Genomic DNA, 25,328 nt, shown 5'->3' on the forward strand with positions numbered 1-25,328 from the left:
AAATCATTTAATTAAATGTGTGGTTCAAAATTGAGTTCTTAAAGTTCTTAAAACTCACAATGGTTCTCAAAATATTCAGGGTTATCTCCTTTTTTGCTTCAACTTATTTTCCTTCCTAATCTTTCCAATTTGGAAAGATACAAATTCTTTTATTTTACTCATCATTTTCTCTTCTCTTCCCTCCCCTCATTTTCTTTCTTTAAATGAAACTCGGGAACACCTCTTTTAAATTTTTCTTCCTTTTCCTTTCTTAAATGAAACTCGGGAACACAACATATTTTTTTCATCCCTCCTTTTCCTTCCCTTTCTTCAGTTAAATGAAACTCGGGAACACAGTGCTAGTTCCAATATAAATTATATTAGACATCATTAAACAAGCCACAAAGTTACATGGAATGACAATCCATGGTTGTCCAACGCCTTTTGACTGAATCAAAGAAACTTACCTTAATTAAATAAATTAGGTGGCCAAATTTCTTTGCCCCGCAATATAGTTCCCAACCTCCAATAACTTTCATAGTTACAAATTTACTTCAACAAACATAAAGCATAAGCTAGCAGTGTACATATACATATATACACACACTAACACACTAGCTAGTGTGATCTTTCTTCATGGCATCATTGGTGTTGCTATTGACAGCTCTTGTGAAACACCATCATCTTTCCATCCCTCTGGTTACCGAGGACGACTACCTCAAGAAGCCCAGAAAAACCACGTTTTCATGCCACCATGTCGATACCGATTATGAAGACTTGTTTGTGTGGAAAAGTATGGATCATAATTGCATCTGGCCTGCATAGCAATCAAGTGTGCTATAGTAACGGAAATGATATCTATATATATTAATAGTCATTGTAGGGCAACATGACTGATTAGCATATTGCAGATAATAAGTGGATCGCAAAAAAATGTGACTCCCAACTGTAAAAGTTATGGGGCCATGAGCCGTCCTTAGAAGGTTCATGGCTGTCGTTTATGTTATGGCAACCCGCCTAACTTATTATGAAAATGTGTTAGTTTTTTCTTCAAATTGAAGAACTTTGGTTTTTTATTTTTCTTGCCATTTTATTGTGAAAATGTGTTGGTTGTTTAATTCACTAATTTTGTGCATCAAACCTCACTTGTACCGCCCACCATGAATTGATGATACCAAATCAAATTGTGGAAAACATTGAGTGAGAAAATTAATATATCCTATAAATCAATAGATAGTTCCAAAATTTTACGTAAGTTAAAGTGAGTACCTAAGAATTATATGGACTGTCTAAAATCTAAATAAATACGTAAGTTCAAATTAAATATTCACGTGTATTTACAATAAAATGAAACAATTTAAAGTTGCTAAAACTTGGGAAAACCGTCAACTATGAAATTGGGGCTCCAAATGATAGAATTTGGGTTTGACAACTGAGTCAAATCGCCTATGACATTTGCCACATTATCCAGCCCACTGGAAAGTTTCCTTCCATTACTTATGGGTCCCGTAAATCCAGAAGTAGTGCAAGTCATCCATTACTTTAGCCGACCCAAATATGAGTCCGCTAGTTTTTGGATCGACTACGTATGAATACTGTGTCATGATCCTTTCACAAGTGTGCATGGTTGTAAAAATCCTAACTAGGCATCGCCTGTTAAACCTGGTTAATCCCGATTATTACCTACTTACCTAGTCTTCACCCACACTGCCCGACTAGCGATTACTACCAACATATACTTAGCCCCTCGGTATATTCTCAATGATTCAGCTGAGATGTATAACATTTTTATAATATACAAAAAATTTGGTGACTTCAACTCAGATATACAAAGTATTCACACATTACAAACAATAATACTTGTGATTGATATGTCGTAATAACATGCACACGTTAAAACGTGACTTCAACTCAGATAAACAAGTTGTTACACTGAACATATAATATATGGTTACATTTACGTTTTGCATTTCACAAGGGCGAGCTCGCGTATTCATACGAGTCTACGCTTATATTTTGTTCTGGTCTGTTTTACAAATAGCTTCTAGGCAGCAGGCACGCGACTACAAGGAACAAATGAACAAACATAATTCATTATTTTCTTACTTTCACAAACCAAGGAATGCGCAATGCTTTCTTGCATGCTCAGGGACCAACTTTGTAACCATCTCCACAGCAACCCCTTTAAGCTCTATAACAAAAAAAAAACACATCAAAATTACAACCTTTTCAGTGTAAATGTAAAACAAACAAATCGGATTCACACCGCCAGTTTGGTTTTTATCTTTTAATTACCATGAGGCTTGAAATTGAAAAGCGGTGGAAGAACACGTCCGTTTGGCAGCCGAGCAGCAGGATCACGCAACTCATCAAAGAATGGATGAATCATTGCCTCCAACTGTTAAAAAGTTAATTATTATTCAAATGAACAAAAATTAATATAGAGTTCTAAAATTCCATTTTTTATAAAAAATACTTACAGCAGTGCTTCGAAGGTTTGGCGAGTATTGCAGGAGTCTTGAAACAAGATCAACAGCTTCTGGAGGCATGCGCTTGTGGAAGATCTGAAAAGGAGTTGTGATTTGTAAACCCCAAATGTAATTCTGAAAGTTTGTGATCAAATGTTTGTTAATTACCTTATGCCACGGATGAGCTTTTATCTGAGGAAACTTGTATTCTGTGTAGTTAGGGTTCATACACTTGATTTCTTCCCTTGTTGGAGTACCCAAAACCTATGAACAAACAACTAGCCATTAAATCAGTACCATTTGATGTTGCAAGATAGCATATGTGTCAAATTTCAATCATTTGCAAGTACCTTTATGATCTCCACTAGCTGATCAACTCCACTTTCACCAGGAAAAAGAGGCTGAAAGTACAAAAGACATATTTGTCAGATCGTACAATCTATTCAAATCCAAAAAATAAAGAGAAAAAAGAAGCAAATTTCGCCTACTTGTCCAAGCAGCAATTCTGCTAAAACACATCCAGCAGACCAGATATCTATAGCTGTTGCATACTCAGTAGCCCCAAAAATTAGTTCAGGTGCGCGATAATATCTTGAACAAATGTAAGAAATGTTTGGCTCTCCTTTTACCTATCAAAATGGTAAGAACATATAGTAAAGATAATGTAGCATAATATCGACATATAAAACAAATAACTATTAAATAGGGATTGATACGAACCAAAACTTTAGCGCTTCCAAAATCACATAGCTTGACCTGATGGGTATGTGGGTTCACCTGTTAAAAAGAACATAAACACTTCAGTAAATAATCTTTATCCATCAACACCAAATTTATCATTAAACAAATAGTACGTTAACTAATCACTGACATATCCCGTGTTAATCAAGAAATATATACAGATATATAAACACTGAACAACCATGTAGAAATGCCTACCAGTAAATTTTGAGGTTTGATATCCCTGTGACACACTCCAATGCTACCATGAATGTAGGCCAAGGCTCTAAATATCTGCAGCATAACCAAACAATTATTAGATATTTCAACAAAATGCCATCTGCTAAGAATGGTGAATTCAACATTAAATAATGATTATGTTACCTGGTAACTGTATAGTTTGACATATATCATCGGCATCCTTTGGTTCATCTTATTGTTGTGTCGAATCACTCGATGAATGGTCTCAGGAACATACTCTAACACAAGGTTAAGATAAAGTTCTTCCTTTTCTGTTGTTGAAAAGAAACAATGTTTCAAAGCAACAACATTTGGGTGATCCAACACACGCATTGTTTGTAGCTCTCGGTTTTTGTATCTCTTGTCTTGAAGAACCTTTTTAATAGCCACCGCTTCTCCAGTTTCCAAACACTTGGCCTGAAACACAACTCCAAATGATCCATGCCCAACAACACGCTCCGCCATGTAACTAATCGTCTGAAACAAATTAAAAACAATCAAATCACTAAACAATGCGTAGATACCAAAACAACAGTCCAAAAGAAATAATCTGCATAATCAAACTATCAAAGACTCAAATTTACCTGTTTTGGCTGACCATTTTTACCGCCAATGGTTGTCACGATTATATGCCCTGTCTCTGTGCCATTACCATCAACTATTGCAGGCTCCATTTCCTATTGGTAACAAAACTAATATTAGTGTAATGATGATAACCTGATGATAATAATTTGATATATATGGCGAGGTCACAACTCACTAACCCTGTCATCCCTAATTTTCATGTCATTCATCTCATCAGGCAACTTTTCAGCAGCGCATTCGCTTCCACTAGGTTCTCTTACTTCAGCTGCAGATGGTACCACACTTGCAGACGCCATCAGTGTGGTAGTTAAATTAGGCCAAAATGCTTCTCAAGCTTTATAATTATGGCCTCTTCTGAAACAAAAAGATGCAGAAAATTTATCATTAACCACCTAACAAAATAATAAGAAAATAAATTAAAAAATAAAAAACACAAATCACTTGACTATGCATATAGAGGTTTAACAGATGCACAAAATTTATCATTAATAACCTAACAAATTATTTAAAAAATACATAAAAAAAACACAAAGCACTTGACTATGCATATAAGGTTTCTGATACAATCGAAATTGAATCGAAACATCTTGAAACGAAAACATGAGCACATTAATCAATCTAGTAACATACAGCATCAATAATTGAAAATAAACTGTCAGGTAAATCAGTATATAGGTCAATATACAACAGATCTCATACAATTTCACAACAAATCATCAATAAACCTAAAAATATGAATCCTCAAACCAGTATAATCAAAGTACTGATAAAACCTAAGGATCTGGAACAATAATCATAACGATTTAATAATAAACCCTAGGTACAATAGCAATTGAGATTAACACAAACAAAAACAGTAAAAAGTAAAAGAGTGGTTATAATAATAAGAAGGTACCGATGGCGATTGATTATGAAGAATTGAGAGCAGGTTATTGTGTGGATGATGATTAAGAAAATTGAAAAGTAAACTGGTGTTGGTGTATGAATTAGGACTTAATAATAATAGTAATTATAATAATATTAATAATACAAACAGACATTGGGAAGAAGAAGAAGATGACTATTTCTCTCTCCTCTGTCTTTTTGACCATTCAAACTTTATTTTTATAAATTTAATAAGGGAATATCTCATATAATATTGTATAATAATAATCAATTTTTAAAAGTGTTCTAATTAGATCACTCATGTATATCTTTTTTAAATTGGGACACTAAATCTACAAATTGAGTCTCATCGATTTTTTTGTTTGTTAAGAAAGAAATAGAGGATAAAATGTGGGGGTCGGAATTTGCAATATAGGTAGTTATATTTTTAAAAAATTAAAAACGTTAATTATATTAAAATTCAAAAATAAAAAATAAAATTCACGCCGCCACTCAACGTCAACTTCAAAAAAAAGATAAAAAGATTTTCTATGTGAAATAAAAATTAAAAGCTTTAAAAAAAACATGTTAAAACCTTTAATTTAATAAAATATGAAAGTTGGGTGACCTAATTGGAACATTTTTTATAGTTAAGTGACCTAATTTGAACACTTTTGAAACTTGGTTACTATTCTATGAAATTGCCCCAATTAATAATGATAAAGTTTAATTTTATATATTTTTTTCTCGGTTTGAATCTCTAGTTTATCCGGGTTTTTATTTTATTACGTCAGATAGTTCTGCTATGTGGTGATAAAATAATTGTCAAGAGCCAGCTGGCAGCATGGTTTTTTAGGAAAAGTCTAGGCCAAACTCTGTAGCCAACGTTGTCTGATTAACACAATATTTGTCTGGCCAGAGATGAGCAACAGAGCTCTCCAAGGAGTGTGATAGTCTAAAAACACAAACAAAGTCGTTGTTTAAAAAAAACTAGCCTTTTGATATGGTGGCATGTGAGTTATGGTTAAAGGCGCAACCAGAAAATTTTTCCTGTTGGTTCAGAAAATTTCAAGGGACGCGCGACCAATTGTTTATCACTTAGATTTGGGTTTTTAACAGGTTCGATGTCAAACTACACTAATGTATAACACTATAACAAGATTTTGTATGGGTTTGACCGAACCCGTTCCCCTAAAGCCGCCTACGCCTAGACTTAATATTTTATGATCTCAAGTTTGAAATGTAACTTAAGAATTAAGAGTTTTTTCTGTAGTAATGGGTTTCCTACTTAGTTGTATTATTGAGAAACCAAACCAAAAACGTTAAAATATATATGAACGGTTAAAATTTCGTTTTAAAAAAGCTTATGAGTATTGGGACAGGTTAAAGTGTTGTTTAAAAAAAATTAATTAAGTTTGATTGAGAGAAAGTGATGTTATTAATTGGTCAAAAATGATGGTCCACATGCATTCAACCTTTTACCACATCGGAATCATACAATTTAATGTGTTGATTAAGATGTAAACCCATATTTTTTTATTTATATTCATTTGAGTTGTTCAAGTCCGACCTGTAAATACACATATTATATCGTATGGGTTTTAACTTTTAAGTAGGAAGAGGACCACCGTATTTATTATTTGTAATAAATTTATACCATGATTCAAAATAGTTTGAAGTTAGTCATTAAATATAAGTGCGACATCACGAGCAATCGAGCATCTTTGTTTATGATTTCGGATCAGTTAAGGACAGATTCGTATCAGTGTAACTAGCAAGACGACATATCGACTATGTACGTTTGATTATCTCGTTTTTTGAGTTTTTGAAAATTAAATTATGGGTTAAATAAAGCTTTGAAATGATTTATTAAGATCGTGATGCATATACTTATAGAAAATTGTTACTTATCGTAAGTTTACGATACACCTGACCGTTTTTCTCATAAAAAATTATTGTGTTTGATGTTATTGTAATTGGAAGTATCGTATATATGTATATATATTAGAAGAATAAAATTAGAGTTTATATGCATAATTGCATATGTCGCATTTGGGTGAATTTAAGAATACCAAATATGTCGATTATAATTTTTCAAGTTCTATTGAAACTTGAGTTCGAAGCTCGCTCACAATTATTATATTTAGTAGATCTATTAACACTTTGCGTAACATATTCAATATCTATAGAAACACAATGGTATGATTTGCGGTGGTATAATGGTTAATACTCACAATAATAAAAGCATTACAATACTAATAATACTAATAATTTTAATAACAATAATGCTAATGATTAAGATAGCGCTATCAGGTATTGGAAAAGCTAATAATTTTAATAACAATAATGCTAATGATAAAGATAGCGCTATCAGGTATTGGAAAAGAGTTTGTCCTTCAAATTATGAAGATAGCGTGATTATAAAAAAGACTGTCTAATTTCAAAATAGAGTTAAAGAGTGTGTGAGTTGTCATTTTAAAAAGGTAAAAATACATCAACAACAACAAATAAAATCAATAATTAAAAAAAATAAACAATAATTGACCAGTTGACTAAAACATCCCAATGAGGTGATGGTCTATTAGGAAAAACAAAGTCTTTAAATATCTGAGTTTAAAAGAAGAAGTCATTGGGTTCAAGTCTCATAGACGACTAGAATTAATGGAAACTATTCGTTCAAAAAATATTTGACTAATATATACATGCAACGTATATTATATACCTACTACATTTCACTGAATAAAAAGCAAAAAATCAAACTACAACCATCTACTAAATGTCTAAATATCAAACATTTTATCACTTGATGCTAGAAACAATGAAGTATGAAGCTTGCGTTTACAAATAAATGGGGATTATAAATATAAATATATAAATAATACCATGTACAAATAAAGTTTGCATCTAGATGAGCGTATATAGGGAAATCATGATACTTTGACATTGTACCATCTCAAACTCGATTGTCGTCATTTGTTCGAGGATGTCACATGTTAGGTTTAATGACGAAGTTTGGGCTAAATCATAGAGGTATATTGAAGTTGGGGCTAAATCATAGGGGTTATCAATAGTATTTCAGAGTGACCCGACTCAATAACTATAATTTTTTTAAAGGAGTTGTGAAAATTTATACTAATGAGTGAAAAAACAGGAATGAGTGAAGACACCCCGAGCACCAAGCAAGTTGCACCCATTGTTGCGTGATTTATTGGCGTCATTTCTGTCATTAATCCAAGAAGTTTGGACAACTTCAATATAAACAGACATACAAATAAGTACTAGTATACTAGCGTAAAGCGAAAATGATTTAAAAAAGCAGAGGATATTCTCAATGATTAACTGGTTTTTTATAGAAAATTTTCATTACTCAAAAGTGAAAAAAATGGCCACAAGTTGCACTGCAATACTCTTTTGGAAAGCAAACATGATTCTACTAAAAACAAAATTTTAGGTCTTAGAAGCCGAAAAATTATTATGCGCGATCTGCTAAACCATATTAAGAAAATCCATAGTTTCTGGAACTAGAAACCCAAATGTATCAAACGCGAAGGAGATGAAGACATGTTGATGTTCTAAACAAGCTTCTCATTTTTAGCCACTCTGTCTGATTCCGCATTCAACACAGTCTCGCCCGCAACGAACGCATTATTTCTAAGCCCAATAAGATTACAAGAGTGGGTAGTGGGCACACTTATAAGGTTCACACAAGCGTGTTTCTCTCTTCCCACCCAAACATGAGAATATCAATTGGCCAAAAAATAAACATTCCTTCAAGCGCATCTGTCATGAAGTTCACAGCGGCCTCTTTTTTTAGCATCAATTCATGCCCGTTTAAGAACATCGCATAGAACATTTATGACCAAATCACGTATGTATTTAAACCCGGGAAGTTTCTTGCAATGGATAGCATGTTCACGAAAAGAATTCAAATAAGTCTTGTGGTAAACTAGGCAGGGCATATCAAGCAAAAATATAGGGATTTCTAGTTTTGTAAGGGGAAACACATTTGTGTTTATATAGGGACTTCAAAATGACAAAAGTATTACAATATTTGCCTTTATATAAGGATTTTTAATTTTGACAGTTATGTTAAAATTTTGAAATTACAAACGACAAAAAGAAATGATGGTAAATGAAAACTTACATTATGGTGGTAACACCTAAAAATGTGCCAGCTTATTTTTGTAAGGTTTTGAATACTATGAATCTTGCATAAAAAGTTTATTTGGGTGAAATCGAAGATCTAAATGATGGATTTTGGGCTGACAGCTAGACCAAACCACCTACAACGTTTTCCACGAGGTGCGGCTCATTGAGACCTTTCCGTTGATTACTAATGGGCCATGTAATTCCACTCGTAGCCAAAGTTATGCATGTTTACGTTGAGTTCTTTCGACCAAGTTGGTCCATATAAGAGTCTGTCAACTCTTGTATCAGTTTTGATAGTTCCATCACGTGAAAATTGTTTATAAGAGTCCATTAATTGGTTCAGAAACGAGATTTGGCCGTTCCATCACGTGAAGCTGTTTGTAAAGTATGGAGTAGTATTTTTGAAGAATAATGTTAAAATGCGATAGAATTATGAGAAAATAGAGAGCGTGTTTTTTGAGATTGTGTCAAATTTTTTTTTTAATTTATTGGTTTTAAAAAGAAACAGTTTAATTATTTATTTTAGTTTATTATAAAAATAATAACGTTAACCCTATGTGTTTTATGACCAACCAAATTACTCCTATGGAGAGAGTGTGCAACAACTAACCAATGCGAAAGGTATTACATCAAATGTTTTAAGAGTCCCATTTTGTCTTAGCAACGACTTGTTGGACGATATTTTAGGCCTCGCAAATGCTCTATCAAAGCATCTTCAAAAAATAGCCTAAGACTTGTTAAAAGCATATAAATTGATAAGCGGGACAAAATCGAGCATTGATTAATCTAAGACATAACGAGTTTGAAAAGATGCTGGATAAGATGACATCTTTTTGTGAAAAAAAAAACAAGATTAAGATGTTAGATATGACGAAAAGTTATGGTAATCAAAGAAACCGAAAGAATGTCATTACTAACCGACATCAGTTTGAGGTTGAAGTTTTTAATACGGTTTTGGACATGCAAATTCAAGAACTTGGAAATAGATTTAGTGAGGTCTCAACTAGTTTGATAGAAAATATGTCCGATTTAAATCCTTGTGATTCGTTTTATAGGTTTGACATATCTAATATAGTAGTATTTTCTGAGATGTATCCGAATGACTTTAGTAATGAAGAAAGAGGGTGTATTTCGGTTAATCTTACGACATTTTATCACATTTTAAAGAAATATAGTAAATTTGCAAAATTGGGTGGAATATGTGACCTTGCTCGTGTAATGGTGGAAACCAGAAAACACATCACTTTTCCTTAGGTTTATCGAATATTGAAGCTGCCGTTGGTTCTACCGGTTGCAACCACAACCGCTGAAAGACGTTTTTTGCGCAATAGAATGGATGAGGAGTATTTGAACAATACTTTAATTTGTGTGGTCGAAAGAGAAACGCTTGACAAAGTAAAAGAAGATGATGTAATGACTCGATTTCAAGCTTTCAAAAACCGAAGATGAGAAATCTCAATCCCATGTGTTTAGATGTATTTATTATTGTGTTTCTATTTTTGTTTAGTTTACGTTGTATGAAATATATTAAAAAAAATTTAAACGTTACCTCTGACATTTTATTCTAGATCCGCCACCGCATGTATCACATCCAACTGTGAATTGTCACATGAGCCGTATAAATAATGGAAAAAGGTCACACAAGTCTTATATTCTTTGCCAAGTACTTGTGTGTGTTGGCACATCAGTTACTTCTGTGCCATTCTAGAACACCAACTCATACGGCTCGTGTAAACATTATGACCCGTATAATTAGCCACTGTAACACTCAAACGACTCATATGTTGTGTAAGTGGTGCGTAATAATTTAGACTAGAATATTAAACAAAAACCAGAAAGCAGACAGCGACGAGCCCGCGAATGGTGATGCGGGTTGAGAAATATAAAACGCGTCCAACGACTTTTATTTTGTTTGGTTTTATATATGTCACATATACAACCAAAAAGTCAAATAACACATATATATGTATATATAATTCAAACACCCTGTCACACCATTTGATGTGATTTGATTTGATTTGATTTGATTTGATTCGCTTCGTTAAACAAGAACATGATAACCGAAGCATCAGCAAAGGTGACGGCAGAAGACACTGCCAACCAAACTCTTCATCTCGTAACTAGTCATTCTTTCTATTCAAATTCTATTTCTTTTATTATAATTTATAACACCTGGATTTGTAGTTTGTAGGTTGTATTCATAACATGAATTGATGGATGTTTTAAACTTTGAATCAGGAATCTGTTAATATGGAAGGTTTTTCCGAGCATTAGATCGGGTAGTTATGCGGATATTGGGGCGCGAAGATACATGGAAGATGAACATATAAGGATAGATGACTTGTCTGCATATTTGAGCTCTGTGCCAAATCCTAGTGCCTTTTACGAAGTACGTGTAACGAATCTTTGAAGCTTCGAGCAGGGCTTGTCTAAGCTCGTGCTTAGCTGATGAGTAGTTTTTCAAGCTTGAACTCAAGCTCGGCTTATTTTGAGCTCTATTTCAAAGCTCTAGCTCGGGTCAGGTTGACTCTACTATTTACTATCTTACTTATATCTATATTTATTTTTGTGTATATAGTAATAACTTTTATGTATGAGGTAATATAAATTACTAGTTTTTATCCTCCGTATTACGGGGATTGTTTTATATTATTTGTTTCTAATATTTATTTATTTTTTGATTTTTTTTATTGTATGAAAGTTAATAATATACTTATGGTTTGATAATAATTGTTTCACAAATAAATGAGATGTTATAACTCGGTTTAAAAGCTATATGAGTTTGATGAGACCCAAGACCTGTTTATTTCTTTTACTATATAATTGGTTTTTTTTTAATTATAATATATATCTTTTTTTTAAATAAATCATATTGTAATTTTTAGTATATCCCTACTGTATCAAATATTTGGTGAGATTAGTTTTTAATTTAATGAGATGTTATAACCCGTTTAAGAAATATCTTGGTTTGATAATGAATTCGGGTCAAATGCACGAGTAGTGGCGAAGCTTGGATTGAGGCACCGGGGGGGGGGGGGGGGGAGCTCAAAATGTATACAAAATTTCACAAACGAGGGGGGGCACAAATTTTCGGCCGAAAAAAGGTTAAACTTACACTACGTATAAAAATTTTTGGCTGAAAACAGGTAAATTTACACTACTGCGCAAAAAAACAGGGGGACCGGGGCCACCCCGGGCCTCAATGAAGCTTCGCCGTTGTGCATGGAAGCCTCCATTTAAAAAAAAAACAAATCTGGTGACTCCAAAAATGGGCACCGACCACATCGCGACACGTTGGATTGTTATGTTTTCGGTTATATATATTAAAGATATATATATATATTTATATATATATATATATATATTAGTAATAACTTTTATGTATGACGTAATATGAATTATTTTTATCATAACTTTTCATACATTAGTAATTGACTAATTGTTATAACAATATATTAAATAATAAATATACTAAATAAAAATTATATAAATAATAGGCTGGCGAGCCGGATCAAAAAGTGAAGCTCGGTCCTAGGCTTGTTTATCAAACAAGCTTATTTTTAGGCTCGAGAATGTTTAAACTCAGCTTGGTTCGAGCTTTTAAGCAAGCCCATTTGGCTCGTTTGTGTATACACACACTCTACCTAAAATTACTAGATTTAGATGTAATGAATCAGTGGATGACTGGATGCTGCAGGTTTTTGATGGTCATGGAGGACCTGAAGCAGCGGCGTACATCAAGGATAATGTTAAACGGTTATTTCTTCAAAATCCGCAAATATCTCAAACAGATGAAGTTGAGGTTTCTCTCCGAAAGGCGTTTCTTTCAGCTGATTTAGCCTTGGCCGAAGAAGCTACCGTTAGCACCTCTTCTGGGACTACTGCATTGATAGCTCTACTCTTAGGAAGGTAGATTCATTTTCATAGATTATTGTTTTTTAAAAGTTAAATGTATAGCCAAATTAATTTTACACAAAATATGAAACTAGAAATAAACAAAATATAGAACTTGAAGTAAAAAAAAAATATTAAAAAAAAAAGTTTGAACCAGTCAACCCATTTGAAAAGTTATGTAGCTAGTTTTGGCCTCTGGTCTGATTATGAGAACAATGGTTTCAGTCAATTATCTGATTATTATATCCTCCAGTTGTAAAATTGTCACTTTATGTTGTTTGGATATAGTGACCTGGTTTTGATCATCTCATTTAATAATCACCATGTCCTACAACTAGTTATCTTATTCAAGACGCAACGCCAAACACCTGATAAACGTTCATTTTATGTGCAGGCGTCTTGTGGTAGCGAATGCAGGCGACTGTCGAGCCGTTCTTTGCAGAAAAGGCAAAGCAATTAACATGTCACAAGACCACAGGCCAACTCATCCATCAGAACGAAAGCGTGTAGAGGAGCTTGGCGGGTTTGTGGATGATGGATATCTTAACGGTGTTCTTTCAGTATCCCGGGCTTTAGGTGACTGGGATATGAAGTTACCTCGGGGGTCAGCAACACCATTAACATCAGAGCCAGAAATTCAACAACTAATCCTTACCGAGGAAGATGAGTTTTTGATAATTGGGTGTGACGGGATTTGGGATGTCATTTCAAGTCAGCAAGCGGTCAAAGTTGTGAGCTGTGGATTACGCCGTCATGATGACCCTGAACAGTGTGCTAAAGACCTTGTAGGGAGGCCCTACGTCTTAGCACGTATGACAATCTCACTGTCATAGTTGTTTGTTTTACTGCCAAAGACCAGCAAAGAGACACAACACCACGACACACGGGATGTTGTAGCATTTCTGCACAAGCATTGTACAGTTTCAAGGGTTTGCTCCATAAATAAATATTTTTAAATTTTGTGTATCGTTGTAGATAAATGAGAGATGAGTTTTTTGTTGTATGTACAAAAGCCGAATAACATTTCATGTTCCTGCCTCAAATTTGTAATGATTAGCCCAATATGTGGTCGAATCGACAGAATAGAATGTGATCTTACTGTATATTAATTAATAATTATACTGATAATGTAGAGTAAGAACTTAGGCTGAATCCGGTTGGTATGCCTTAGCATAATTTGCAAATCTTTCCAAGCCGCGTCCCAACAAGTTTTGAAGGAACGGTTGTAACGCCTGATAGTTAGAGTTAAAGAAAAGTTGGTTAGATCAACACGAGTATATAATAAGATGCCAAAAAGAAAGTACTTACAGATGCCACAGGAGACAGTAATTGAGGTACTTCATATGAAACTGTAAGCTATAAAAGGAAAATACGATTATCGCCTTATATAAAAACTAAGAATGTGATTAAAACAATAAACCGGATTTTGGGCAAATGAGACTTACTTCAACTAAACATGATGAAGAACCTTTAGGAAAAAACCGAACGGCTCCTCTGTAAAAAAAAAAAACAAAAAAAAAAAAAGCATTTCACTAATAATTTACCAAAAATAAGTATGATAAATTTACTCATATTAATGATTTACCTGTTGGGAAGACCTTCTAAAGATCTCCAGTGGATTTTTTGATTTGGGATTGGCTGTAAGATTCAACAGTGTGATATTAAGATATAAGAGGTACAAGGGATAGCTTTTTATTTGATGTTACCTGCATATTGCGAGCAAGCCAGGAGAATTCAAGATCTTGTCCAAATGCTTTATACTTGAGAGACCACCGTGATAAGTCGGGTTTGTCTTCTAATATCTGAAAACAGTAGACTCCATTGTTCAAACAATTTTTAACAGATATTCTAGATGCCAATTTTTAATCCACGTGGTATGGGTAGATTTATATTTAAATGCAACAAGAGAAAAATTGGATGACAAATAGAAAAGATGTTTTCTTGATGTTTGCAAAAGGCTTATAATGTATTTGATACCATCATCAACAAAAACTTTATCAAGCAATTTGTTTGATGAAGAATCAACTTAAAGGGGATTAATAATCTTTATTACCAAATTCTAACAAGTTTTGAGGGAAAATAGGAACGACAAAGGCACAACGAACTCAATGCAAATCCGACCATACAAGAACAAAGGCTGCCACTCAAGTTCACTTATCAAAAACAACTTCTTGTGTTTATCAAGCAATTGGGTTGAATAAAATCTTGTGGAGCTTTATGCCTCCAACTTATTGTGACAACATTTGAACAGTTAAACTCAAAGAAACCTCTTATTCCGGAAGAAGCAAGTATATATAGATGATACTGAATTTTAGAAAATCATCCAAAGGAGATTAAATGAAAAACGACCGCTGATCGTTATTTCTACCAATGTGAAATCCCATTGCTTTTTAAACAAGAACATATGCTTCTGTATATAAATTAATACATGCACCAACTAAACTCTATCCAATTATCCATCAAGGAGAGGGCTTAAGTTTAATTCACTGCATGTTGAAACTGTGTATTTTGATTGAGATAAAGGGACAATGTACCATAACTTGCATGTGATCATGTTGAGAAATAAATAGGAAAATTCAATGATAAAGTCACACAGTCATGCCTATGAGTAAATTAAAAAAATGCATTTTCACAGGAAGTGTTGAGTAAAGATTATAAATCGGGGTAATGGTTTTACGTACTACAACACTCATCAACATTTCTTAGAGAAACGTGTTTAACTTAATACAAGATGGTGGATCCACTATGCATTCTACAAAGCATAATAATCTAAGGCCAGAAATGATGCAGTCGCAAGATTGTAAACAAATTTTAACTTTCAGTGGCCTGCACGATTGTATCCGGGAATACAGATAGTGACATACTGACATATGAATATAAAAGTGCCAAACTTACTTATTTATCGATTGCCAAACTAGAATAAACTTAGATGCCAAGTTTAAATAAGAACATATCCAAGTTTCCATATACATTGTAAAAATACCAAGAATACCATGACGGGTAGTAAGCCAACAAGAATGCATAGGCAAGTATTATGCTAAGAATGTCATCATATATGATATATTTTGTTTAGGCAACCATGACTGTCATGATATGTATTCTGCCAACTGCAAAGATAAGTAGTAAGCCAATATAGTATCAATACTTGATACGTATCGTATCAACTATCAAGAGATTCAAAAGAATCAAATGTGGAAAACGGCTTAAAACAATAAGACTTATGCCAAGAAGTTAATATCCGAACAAATAACCCTCCCATTACACTTTTATTATTATTATTATCCAATGGATACGCTACTAATTATGCCTGATAGGATCTTATAATACAACAATAATCAGTGCCTAATTTGGTTTTTCTAAAACTTAACACCAGCAACCAATTGACAGTAACGGAGTGAAAGCATTATTATCGGCACGAACCTTAACGGATGAAAGGAAGGGCATCCATCGAGGAATAGCTTCCCTATCAAGGTAACAATTATAGGCTACCGAAATTGGCACATCAATTTCCATTTTAACACTGCACAAGCAGCACAATTAATTAATCATCAAACAGAATTATAAATCTGAATTAACTAACAGCATATAACTAATTAATAAATAATATTTCAGTACGTGCAGTCCTGCCATTCCATGAGAACGGTGGATCTTCTAGGTTTAAACTTGGTTGTGATATTACGCCCATGGATTTGATTGATTGGCCGTCGGCCGGTGAATGAGGAAGATAGAGAAGAAGGCAGTGAGAGTTTGGATGTAATGAGGACGCCAGTTCTGGTTGTTGTGCGGCGGGGTTCGACGGTGGAGACGGAGAATACGGCAGCGGACGACGACATCCAGTGGGAGACTGTTTGGAGCTCATCGAAAGTCTGTGGTGGTGGTTGTTACTTATTGGACTCTGTTTAACTGACCCCACGCACTTAACTAAATTGTTTTAAAAACGTACATGATACATGTGCTAACTATATAAAAACAACCTCCTTAATCTGAAAAAAAAAATAAAGGATTAGAAAACTAAGCTTAAAATTTAACAAATTGGACTCGACTTGTTGTTCTTGCGTTAACCCTTCATCCTACGCTAGGAGTGTGCAAGAAACCGAAAAACCTATTCGAAACCGGAAAAACCGAACATAATTCCTATTTTTTTATTTTATATTAACTAGTTTATAAGAATTTAATAAATATGTAACTCAAATATTTTTTGTCAGATGTATAATAGTCTATTATTTTTACAATTAATAAAATTATTTATACCTAAATTCATTAATTTTTTGTCAACTTTTTTGTCGGCCTAAAATTTTCAAGCTCAAATGGCAAAAACCGAAAAAACTGAAGATGAACCGAAACCAAAATGAAACCCGAAACCGAACGGTTTCAAAAACTCCAAAAATTGAAGTTTTAGTTTTAGCCCAAAACCGAACCAGACCACACTACGCACACCCCCATCCTACGCCATTATTTTCCTTCTCCTACGTCGTGTGATGTAGCCATCACCATCACCATCACCTTCTTTGCTAACATTAGTCGATAATGATAATCTACTATGCCAACTTTAATATCATGCACCAAACCTGAACGCCTGTGACATCTCCAACGTCACCATTTCTCATGCATCATTCGTCGCTTGCGGATGAAGACGACATTAGACTACCGGGAGACTGGCTGTTTGGGCTCATCGAAAGTCTATGGCGTTGGATGTTCGTTATTGGACTCTATTGACTAGCACCGCGTGCACTCCATCTCCATGCCCCCTTAACTAACTAAATTATTTTTTCAAATATACAGTACTATTTCAAAAGAATTAAAAATGAAAAGCACAGTACTAAAATAATGGGTAATGATTTTACACTTTTATCCATTTCGTAAAAATAAAATAATACTTAAATTATACTCCAAGACAGTGAAAAATTAAAATAATATAAGTGATAATGATTGATTGAAAATGGGATGAAGCCAATCCAACTTGTTGAAAAAATGTTGCGATCACAAAAGGGCCTCGAGGGGTAGTGGTATTTGGGCTTCATGGAGATGTCATATCATGGGGAAACGCCCCATTACGGATAACTTAAAAATCAAATATTTTGGGCAGTGTTTTCAAAACTTGATCGGAAGGCATTAATTTTATTTTTCCTGTAACATTTTAGGACATGATGGCAATAGTAATTCTTATTTTATTGTTTTAAAACATTTTAGTTCAAAAGTAACAATGTCGTTAGCTTCATTGGCCTCGTTACAGGAAGACAGGGTTTATGTAACCACCCTCTAACGTGAGAATCAGTATAGTAAGTGGTAAATATTAGGAAGTATGAGTGAGAGCCAATAAATCAGAATTGTCTTACCTGTTGGAGATGGTTCATTATTTATAGTCGAATGAATGGAATGTTATTGGACAATACGTTGTTGTCAAAATATCCTTTTGCCCCCTCATGACCAATGTAGTGGAGATAGTGGAGGCTGAGCCGACGAGCCCCACTCTGCAGCAATGTTAACCCCCCCCCCCTCCCCACACCCCCTGAAGAGGTAGGTCCCAGCAGAGCCCAGTTGGACCCGCAAGACTCACCTCAAAGAGGGACGTCTGCGCAGTTGAACCCGCAAGACTCACCTTCAACAGGGACGTCTGCGCAAAGGCTAAACTCGCAAGACTCACCTTGAAGAGAGACGTCTGCGCAGAAACCAACTGGATCCGCAGGACCCACCATGCTCAGAGACGTGACGTCCTTACGCGCAGTACGCAAGCTGTTCCCGCAGGAAAAGCCTCCCAATGGTCGACGTACTCCGCCTGTTCCCGCAGCAACGGATACTAGCCATCAGGGAAGGCTACCCGCGCAGCAAGGCTACACGCACAAGGCACTTAACTCTTAAATAATTCAGTAATGTCACCTGAAGAAGGAGTGAGCAAGCCGGGAATATTCCCGCCCAAAGCCGGGAAAACTCCCGCCCAAATGAGCCAGTCCGTACGCTACTGGAGGATCTTTTGTACTGTACCTGACGAGGTATGGACAAAAGATCTGACCAAAGCTGCGACAGCTCACTGACAACAGTACAACGAGCAGCATGCTCTATTACTTAATGTCACTATCAGCCGCTGCCTACTCACCAACCTGTCGTAGCACGTGCATAGCCTGCAGTTGGTGGAAAAGGAATAGTACACAGCCGGCCTGGTCACTATCAGCCGCTGCCTACCCACCAACCACCAGCATGGCATGTGCGTAGCCCACAGTTGGCAGAACAGGAATACTATTCAGCCGGCTGTACCTTCTTGGAAACCTACCTTCGGCTATAAATACTCCAACACCTTGGAATGGTATTATTATCTTATCTTATCTTCTCTAGCAATCTCTTAATATACACTTATATTCAAGAGCAATCTAGTCTGATTCTCACGCCGGAGGGTGGTCACAAGGAGGTACCCCCCCTTCTCAGTGACGAGCTCACGGTGTCTGTTTTGCAGGTCATCAGAAGAATCATCTTTGCCGGACCTAACCCCTCGTGGGAAACATCTACTTAACCCCCAGATTATCCGTAATCTGCCCGGGGTCGATTAGTGTTTCTTCATTGGCGCCATCCGTGCATAAAAGCTAGAACTTGAATCTTTTTCAGTTTTTTTTTCAAAACTTCTGGAAAGATGGTTAACGTTACTCCGGTCCCAAGGCCAGCGAGTGACCAAGAAACCCCGGTAATCACAACCCCAGCTACTGGGAGGAACACCGGCGAGTACACAAATTTTACGAACACTACCCCGGTTACTCAAGCCGGGGAAAGTGCAGTAAATTTTACGAACACTACCCCGGTTACCCAAGCCGGGGCAAGTGCAGTAAACAATCTTCCCTTGGGATTCATTGATACCTAGGTGGAAAGACAACAGACGAGGCCCCCCCGCCAAACACTTGAACAAGTTAAAGCGTGGGCGGAAGCACGTCAGAAGGAATTCCAAGCTGAGTTGGACGAACGCTTACGTTCCATCCAACAGGCTGACGAATTTGGAAGCACTCAACAGCTCAACATGAGTAGTGAGTGCGAGTACTCGGAGGAATCCGACACCGACGCAAACCCTCGCCATAGGGCGAAAGGGAAGCGTAAGGAAACGGACTTCCAACCAAGAAGGAATTTCGGAGTCACCTTCAAACCAAGGAACGCGGAGGGAAACCCACGCGACTTCTCTAAAACCTTCAGACCAACCGCTGCAAATGCAGGAACCTCCAAGTTTGCAAGGGACATTGCGGAAGCAATCGCCCCAAGAAGTGCCAAACAGATGTCCAACATCGGCACTTATGATGGTATATCCGACCCAGATGATCATTTGAACAGATTCATAGCGGGGGCAACCGTCAGCAACTGGACGGAACCCACGTGGTGTTATATGTTCCAGATGACGCTGGTTGGAGCAGCCAGAGCGTGGTTCGACCGTCTACCGGTCCACCACATCTACGATTGGGCAGACTTCCAACAGAAGTTCAGCCAACACTTCAGTCAACAAAGAAAGTACACTGAAGAGCAATGGACAATCCTCAACTGCATCCGAGAGGAAGATGAGTCTTTACTAGACTTCATCACGCGCTTCAATTCAAAGAAGCTAAGTCTGGGCAGTATTAGTGAAGATCTTGTTCGCGCTGCTTTCATCCAGGGCGCGAAAGACCCAGAGCTCATCCGCACCTTAACAGGTAAAGATGGCATGCCATCCACATGGGATGCCATCATGACAGCAGCTAAACGCTTCGCGGAAACGGAAAAGCAACTGGGTAGAGATCTTCCCCAGAGCACAAACCTCTACACCCAGAAAACAAGAGAAAACAATGTCCTTACCGCCCGACGAAACAAAAAGAGGAAGCTAGGTATTTGGCAGTCAAGGGTAAACTTTGACACCTCATCCGGCTCGCACCCTCGGTTAGGCGGAAAGAATAACATGCGGTCATCGAACCGGAACTCCAGATGGACGCCACTCACCAAAAGCGTCACCGAAATATTTGACACCGAGAGGCTCCCATGGCCAAAGGCTCCAATAATCCGAGAGCGTCACAACGCTGATCAGAGCAAATTCTGTGACTTCCACAGGACAAGAGGCCACACCACCGACGAATGCTTAGACTTGAAGGACATCGTCGAAGCATTTGTCAGAGATGGGACGCTCACGCACCTCGTGGCGTAATGAACGCTGAGCAGGCTAATGCGTGTTGAACCCCAGTTGGGAAAAACACGAATGAAACTGCAGCTTCAATGTTGGAGACTACATACTGCGTAAACAACGAGATTCCGAACCAAGTGCATATCGGCTCGAAAGGCTCGATGACACTCCCATCCCAAGAACATGGAAGGGAGCTCAATTACACAGTCTGCATGTAGATCAATTCCAAACTTGTAAAAGAAAAGGCCCAGAGCCACTTCTAATGGAAATGATTCTCCTTATCACATTGACGCTGATAATCTTACATTTATACTTATGAACTTTCCACACTGATATGCCGGTCTTCACCGCATACATAAGTGGGGAAGTAAGTCGTTGCGTGTGGAAGGCGGCAAAACCCGCATAAACACAAAAAACGGCCAACCTTCACGCAGGTCAGTTATAGGTAAAGTTGGGTCATCCCACTAAATGAAAGTGCCGGTCCTACCTGCACAAATCATGATAGAGGAAACCGAACTAACCTATTGACAACCGCGCGTCGAACGGTTAATTTATTCAAAACACTGATATGCCGGTTTTCACCGCATAAATAAGTGTGAAGAAATCGTTGCGTGTGGACGGCGGCAAAACCCGCGTAAGCACAAAAAACAGATGATGACAACCTTCACGTAGGTCAGTTATAGGTAAAGTTGGGTCATCCCACTAAATGAAAGTGCCGGTCCTAACCGCACAGATCATGATAGAGGAAACCGAACTAACCTATTGACAACCGCGCGTCGAACGGTTAACTTATTCAACACACTGATATGCCGGTATTCACCGCATAAATAAGTGTGAAAAGTTGTTGCGTGTGGACGGCGGCAAAACTCGCATAAACACAAAAAACGGCAAACCTTCACGCAGGTCAGTTATAGGTGAAGATCGGTCATCCCACTAAATGAAAGTGACGGTCCTACCCGCACAATCATGATAGAGGAAACTGAACACTAACCTATTGACAACTGCGCGTCGAACGGTTAACTTGTTCAAAACACTTGGAAATTTGCTAAGTTAAAGTATGCACGAGCGAATCATATATGGTTTATGCGGCAAAACAAGTGCCAAATTAAGCTATAATATGCATGAGCAAGTCATATAACGTCTATAAAGCAAGTCATCCAGTGAAAGTGGCGGTCCTACCCGCACAAAGATTTATACATTCCATAAAAATTCAAGTATTACAAGAATGACCGGGTATCTACCCGCCTACAAGAGTGTAAATCTATACAAAAACATAAACCTATCTTAACAGTGGGAAGGGATCTCAAGGTTCAAACTTCAGGACCACTCCCTCCAAACCCACTTGTACCCGCACCATCAGTTGGCTGTGGCGGTTCAAGGAAAGTCTTGAGGATAGTTAGCCCATCATCAGCGGCAGCAACTTCGTTCACCTTCTCCACCACAGGATGCGGGAAGGCAGCATACTGATTCACTGCTTGGTCATACGCAGCTTCAGTATCCACATCATAAAGAGGGAAGTTGGAAGGCGGGATGCCCTTCTCAACAAACCCTAGACCAAGCAGGAAGCCAGCCTTTCCCCCATCCTCATGAGAAGCGTTGAGGGCTGTGCTCATGGCATCGTCGTATGATGTGTCCGTGAAGACCCGATGCACAACCTACAAAATACCAACTATCAAAACCTTTTCTAAGTACAAAGAAAAGCGTAAAGACGTTATGAAGCTAAGCTTACCTGCGACAACGCTTCTCGTAGAAGCCATTCCTTGGTAACCAGAGCCTCCTGGAGGGCAGCTTGAGCTTGGTTACGGGCGCGTTCGGCTTCACTTTTGTTAAGGTTGGCAAGCAACACTTCCTTAGCAGCAGCCTCTTCAACGCCCTTTAGCTTACGCTCAGTATGGTCAAGCATACCCCTCTGATCCAAGATCTCTTGAAGCTTCTTGGCGTCTTCCATGGCCAAGGCGTCATGAGCCTGCTGGAGCCTCTCTAGTTTGGCTTTGAGCTCCTCATTCTCGGCACGCAGAGGCTCCGCAACAGCTTCAGCCTTGGTGGCCCTCTCGGTTGCGTTCCGCGCAGTTTCCTTAGCCAACCGAAGCTGTTCGTTAACAGCTTGGGTAGCCTTGGAACGGGCCTCGAGACGGGCCTGAACTTCAACCTCAAGGGCCTTGAAGGCCTTTTCCTTCTCCGCAGCAATTGCGGAAAGTCTCCTGTTCTCCTCCCGGATAGCCCGCGCCTGAGCCACTTCTTGGATACGCGCAGCCTTTAACTTGTCGTTTTCACGACAAAGCAGCTCGACGCGCGACTGCATCCGGGCAAGGAGAATTCGAAGCTCGTTTGTCAGCCTACCCTCCTGGTAGCTTGACATAGCTTCTCCCAGTGCACCACTGGGGGCCGCGTGACGCGCCCACTCGACGCAGTCCACAGCCGTCCGAAGGGTTGTTCCCCGGCGGATGTTCCACCGTGGAACATACACCTCATTCGAATCCGACACTGCAAAAACAAAAAGCAGTTAGGAAAAGATGATAAAAAAAACAGAGAATAGACCAAAATAACCCTACGCACCTGTAGGGTCGACGGTAGGCCGGTAGCCGCCAAACCCATCACCCGAACCTAACGGATATCCATCCAAGAGGTCAGGCAGATGGGAAGGAGGCAGAGATTGGCTAGAAGCCCCAAACATACCTGCTGAACCGGCCGGGGGCGAGGTACTCGCCGGTGCCGGAGGCACTGTTGAAGCCGCCGCGGTAGAGACCATCGGTGGTGAACTCACTGGAGGTGAACTCACAACCGTGGCCGCCGCTGCGGAAGAACCCGCAGAAAAACTCACCGCCGGCTCAGTGAAAGACGCCGTGAATATGGCACTGACAGCCGGCGGAGATGACGTTACAGTTGGAACTGTTGCCTCAACAGGATGAGCCAATGAACCAATACTGCAAACAGGCGTAGCCGCCTGGGTCGTCGCCTCGGGTAGGTTGACCAAACCTACCGTCATGGGTCCAGAACTGCTCCTTCCCGCATCACTTTGGAATGCAGTTGCATCCACGCCTGCATGAAGACAAGATAGTTAAATATAATGGCGGAATGATATGCAGTTAAAGTAAATGAAAATTATACTTACGAGTTCTCTTCAGCTTGAAGGTTCTGATAGGCGGGGACGAACCCGATGGAGCCGGCCTCTTCACGCCGCTCACCGTCGTCATCCTGGGCTGCTCAGAGGTGACAGCTGTCTCAACCTCTGGAACAGTGGTCTCACCACCACCAGGGTTCCCCTCCGCCTCCTCGCTCTCGGTCTCCGAGTCAGACCGGTTAACCTGATCGGCGGAGGCAACCTTCGCCTTGCCCTTCCCGCCAGCAGCCTTCTTCCTCCTCGCGAAGAAAGGACCATCTGCGGATTCCTCATCAGAAGATGACAAGATTAGAGGAATTCCAGCAGAGGTTTGAGCATGGAGAGGGCGGGGGTTAAAAAGTTCCTTACCTGGCCGCGTGGCACTCAAAATCTCATGGCCCGGCGGGTAGACCTCCACAAACCGATCCGCCGTTTGCTCCAAGATGGGCAACTCGTTCTCATCAAGAGCACGGGTACCCATCCGAGCGGGACCACCAGCTTCCCGCGGATGCAGGAGCGATTGTAGGTCGTTTCCCTCTGAAAACAAAAGAAAAACAGTTAGAAGAAAACTTTAAATCAGCAAAGAAGATGAAGCATACCGTAAGGGATAGAGTTCAAACCGTATTCAAGGACGATGGGAACTTGTGGCGCCTCCGCCCCAGCATCCTTCCACACCCGGCTCATACCGAGCATCACCATCCCGGACTCCGCAAAGCGGTAAACTGGAGACTGGACCCTGGAAATCTTGGAGAACCATTCCGCCTCCTGGTAGTTGGAGGCGTGAAGGTTCGGGAGATCTCTCTCGTTCTTGAACGTCATCGCTATGGGGACGACGCGAGCGGAGATGTAAAAGAACTCCCGCTTCCAAGACCGAAGACTGCGCTCGGTAGAGCAGATCTTCAAACCCTTGATCCGAGTGACCAAGGTATACCACCCCTGGATGCACCTCCAGGAATAGAAGGTCATCAGGCGGTCAACATGGGGCTCCACGCCTAGAATGAGGCACACCCATTCAAAATGGCGAACTTTAGCGATCGCCATCGGGTGCACCTCCGTCAGATGTACACCGTGTCTCTCCAAAACACGGTACACAAACTTCGTTAATGGGAACCTGAGATTCCCATAGATGAAGAATGCAGCATACACCCCTATTTTGCCCTTGGGGGCATCGTACACCGTCTGGTGTGGCTCAGGAAACTCAGGCTCGAAA

General features: G+C 38.5%; 2 protein-coding genes and 1 pseudogene across 3 annotated transcripts; 1 reads left to right on the top strand and 2 right to left on the bottom strand.

Annotated features, from left to right (window-relative positions):
* Window positions 1-1,890: 1,890 nt before the first annotated feature.
* On the bottom strand, window positions 1,891-5,090 carry LOC143616102 (shaggy-related protein kinase gamma-like). Its single transcript, XM_077089041.1, has 12 exons — window positions 4,888-5,090; window positions 4,172-4,346; window positions 3,992-4,084; window positions 3,552-3,884; window positions 3,387-3,461; window positions 3,168-3,224; window positions 2,936-3,076; window positions 2,798-2,848; window positions 2,616-2,711; window positions 2,460-2,543; window positions 2,275-2,377; window positions 1,891-2,170 (listed from the first exon to the last, which is right to left on the bottom strand). Exons 2-12 carry the CDS (start codon window positions 4,286-4,288, stop codon window positions 2,088-2,090), a joined length of 1,233 nt encoding a protein of 410 aa, XP_076945156.1. The 5' UTR covers window positions 4,289-4,346; window positions 4,888-5,090; the 3' UTR covers window positions 1,891-2,087.
* A 6,180-nt stretch (window positions 5,091-11,270) lies between these two features.
* LOC143616103 (putative protein phosphatase 2C 2) lies at window positions 11,271-13,861 on the top strand (annotated as a pseudogene). Its single transcript, XR_013150603.1, has 3 exons — window positions 11,271-11,394; window positions 12,703-12,914; window positions 13,294-13,861. The product of XR_013150603.1 is annotated as a putative protein phosphatase 2C 2 (transcript).
* A 38-nt stretch (window positions 13,862-13,899) lies between these two features.
* LOC143616108 (uncharacterized) lies at window positions 13,900-16,692 on the bottom strand. Its single transcript, XM_077089046.1, has 7 exons — window positions 16,515-16,692; window positions 16,320-16,419; window positions 14,606-14,701; window positions 14,485-14,537; window positions 14,345-14,393; window positions 14,208-14,255; window positions 13,900-14,131 (listed from the first exon to the last, which is right to left on the bottom strand). Exons 1-7 carry the CDS (start codon window positions 16,532-16,534, stop codon window positions 14,042-14,044), a joined length of 456 nt encoding a protein of 151 aa, XP_076945161.1. The 5' UTR covers window positions 16,535-16,692; the 3' UTR covers window positions 13,900-14,041.
* Window positions 16,693-25,328: the final 8,636 nt, after the last annotated feature.

The sequence above is a fragment of the Bidens hawaiensis genome, unplaced genomic scaffold (assembly GCF_021521415.1).
Source record: "Bidens hawaiensis isolate Kalapana, Puna unplaced genomic scaffold, B.hawaiensis_p1.1 tig00045753_1, whole genome shotgun sequence".
NCBI lineage: Eukaryota > Viridiplantae > Streptophyta > Magnoliopsida > Asterales > Asteraceae > Bidens > Bidens hawaiensis.

Coding starts and splice junctions, on each gene's coding strand:
- LOC143616102 (XM_077089041.1), bottom strand. CDS start 4,288: ATGGCGTCTGCAAGTGTGGTACCATCTGCAGCTGAAGTAAGAGAACCT. Junction 3,077..3,167: donor TTGGAAGCGCTAAAGTTTTG/GTTCGTATCAAT, acceptor CCATTTTGATAG/GTAAAAGGAGAGCCAAACAT. Junction 2,712..2,797: donor AGCTAGTGGAGATCATAAAG/GTACTTGCAAAT, acceptor GTTTGTTCATAG/GTTTTGGGTACTCCAACAAG.
- LOC143616108 (XM_077089046.1), bottom strand. CDS start 16,534: ATGGAATGGCAGGACTGCAC. Junction 14,538..14,605: donor GGCTTGCTCGCAATATGCAG/GTAACATCAAAT, acceptor TGAATCTTACAG/CCAATCCCAAATCAAAAAAT. Junction 14,256..14,344: donor CTTCATCATGTTTAGTTGAA/GTAAGTCTCATT, acceptor TTCCTTTTATAG/CTTACAGTTTCATATGAAGT.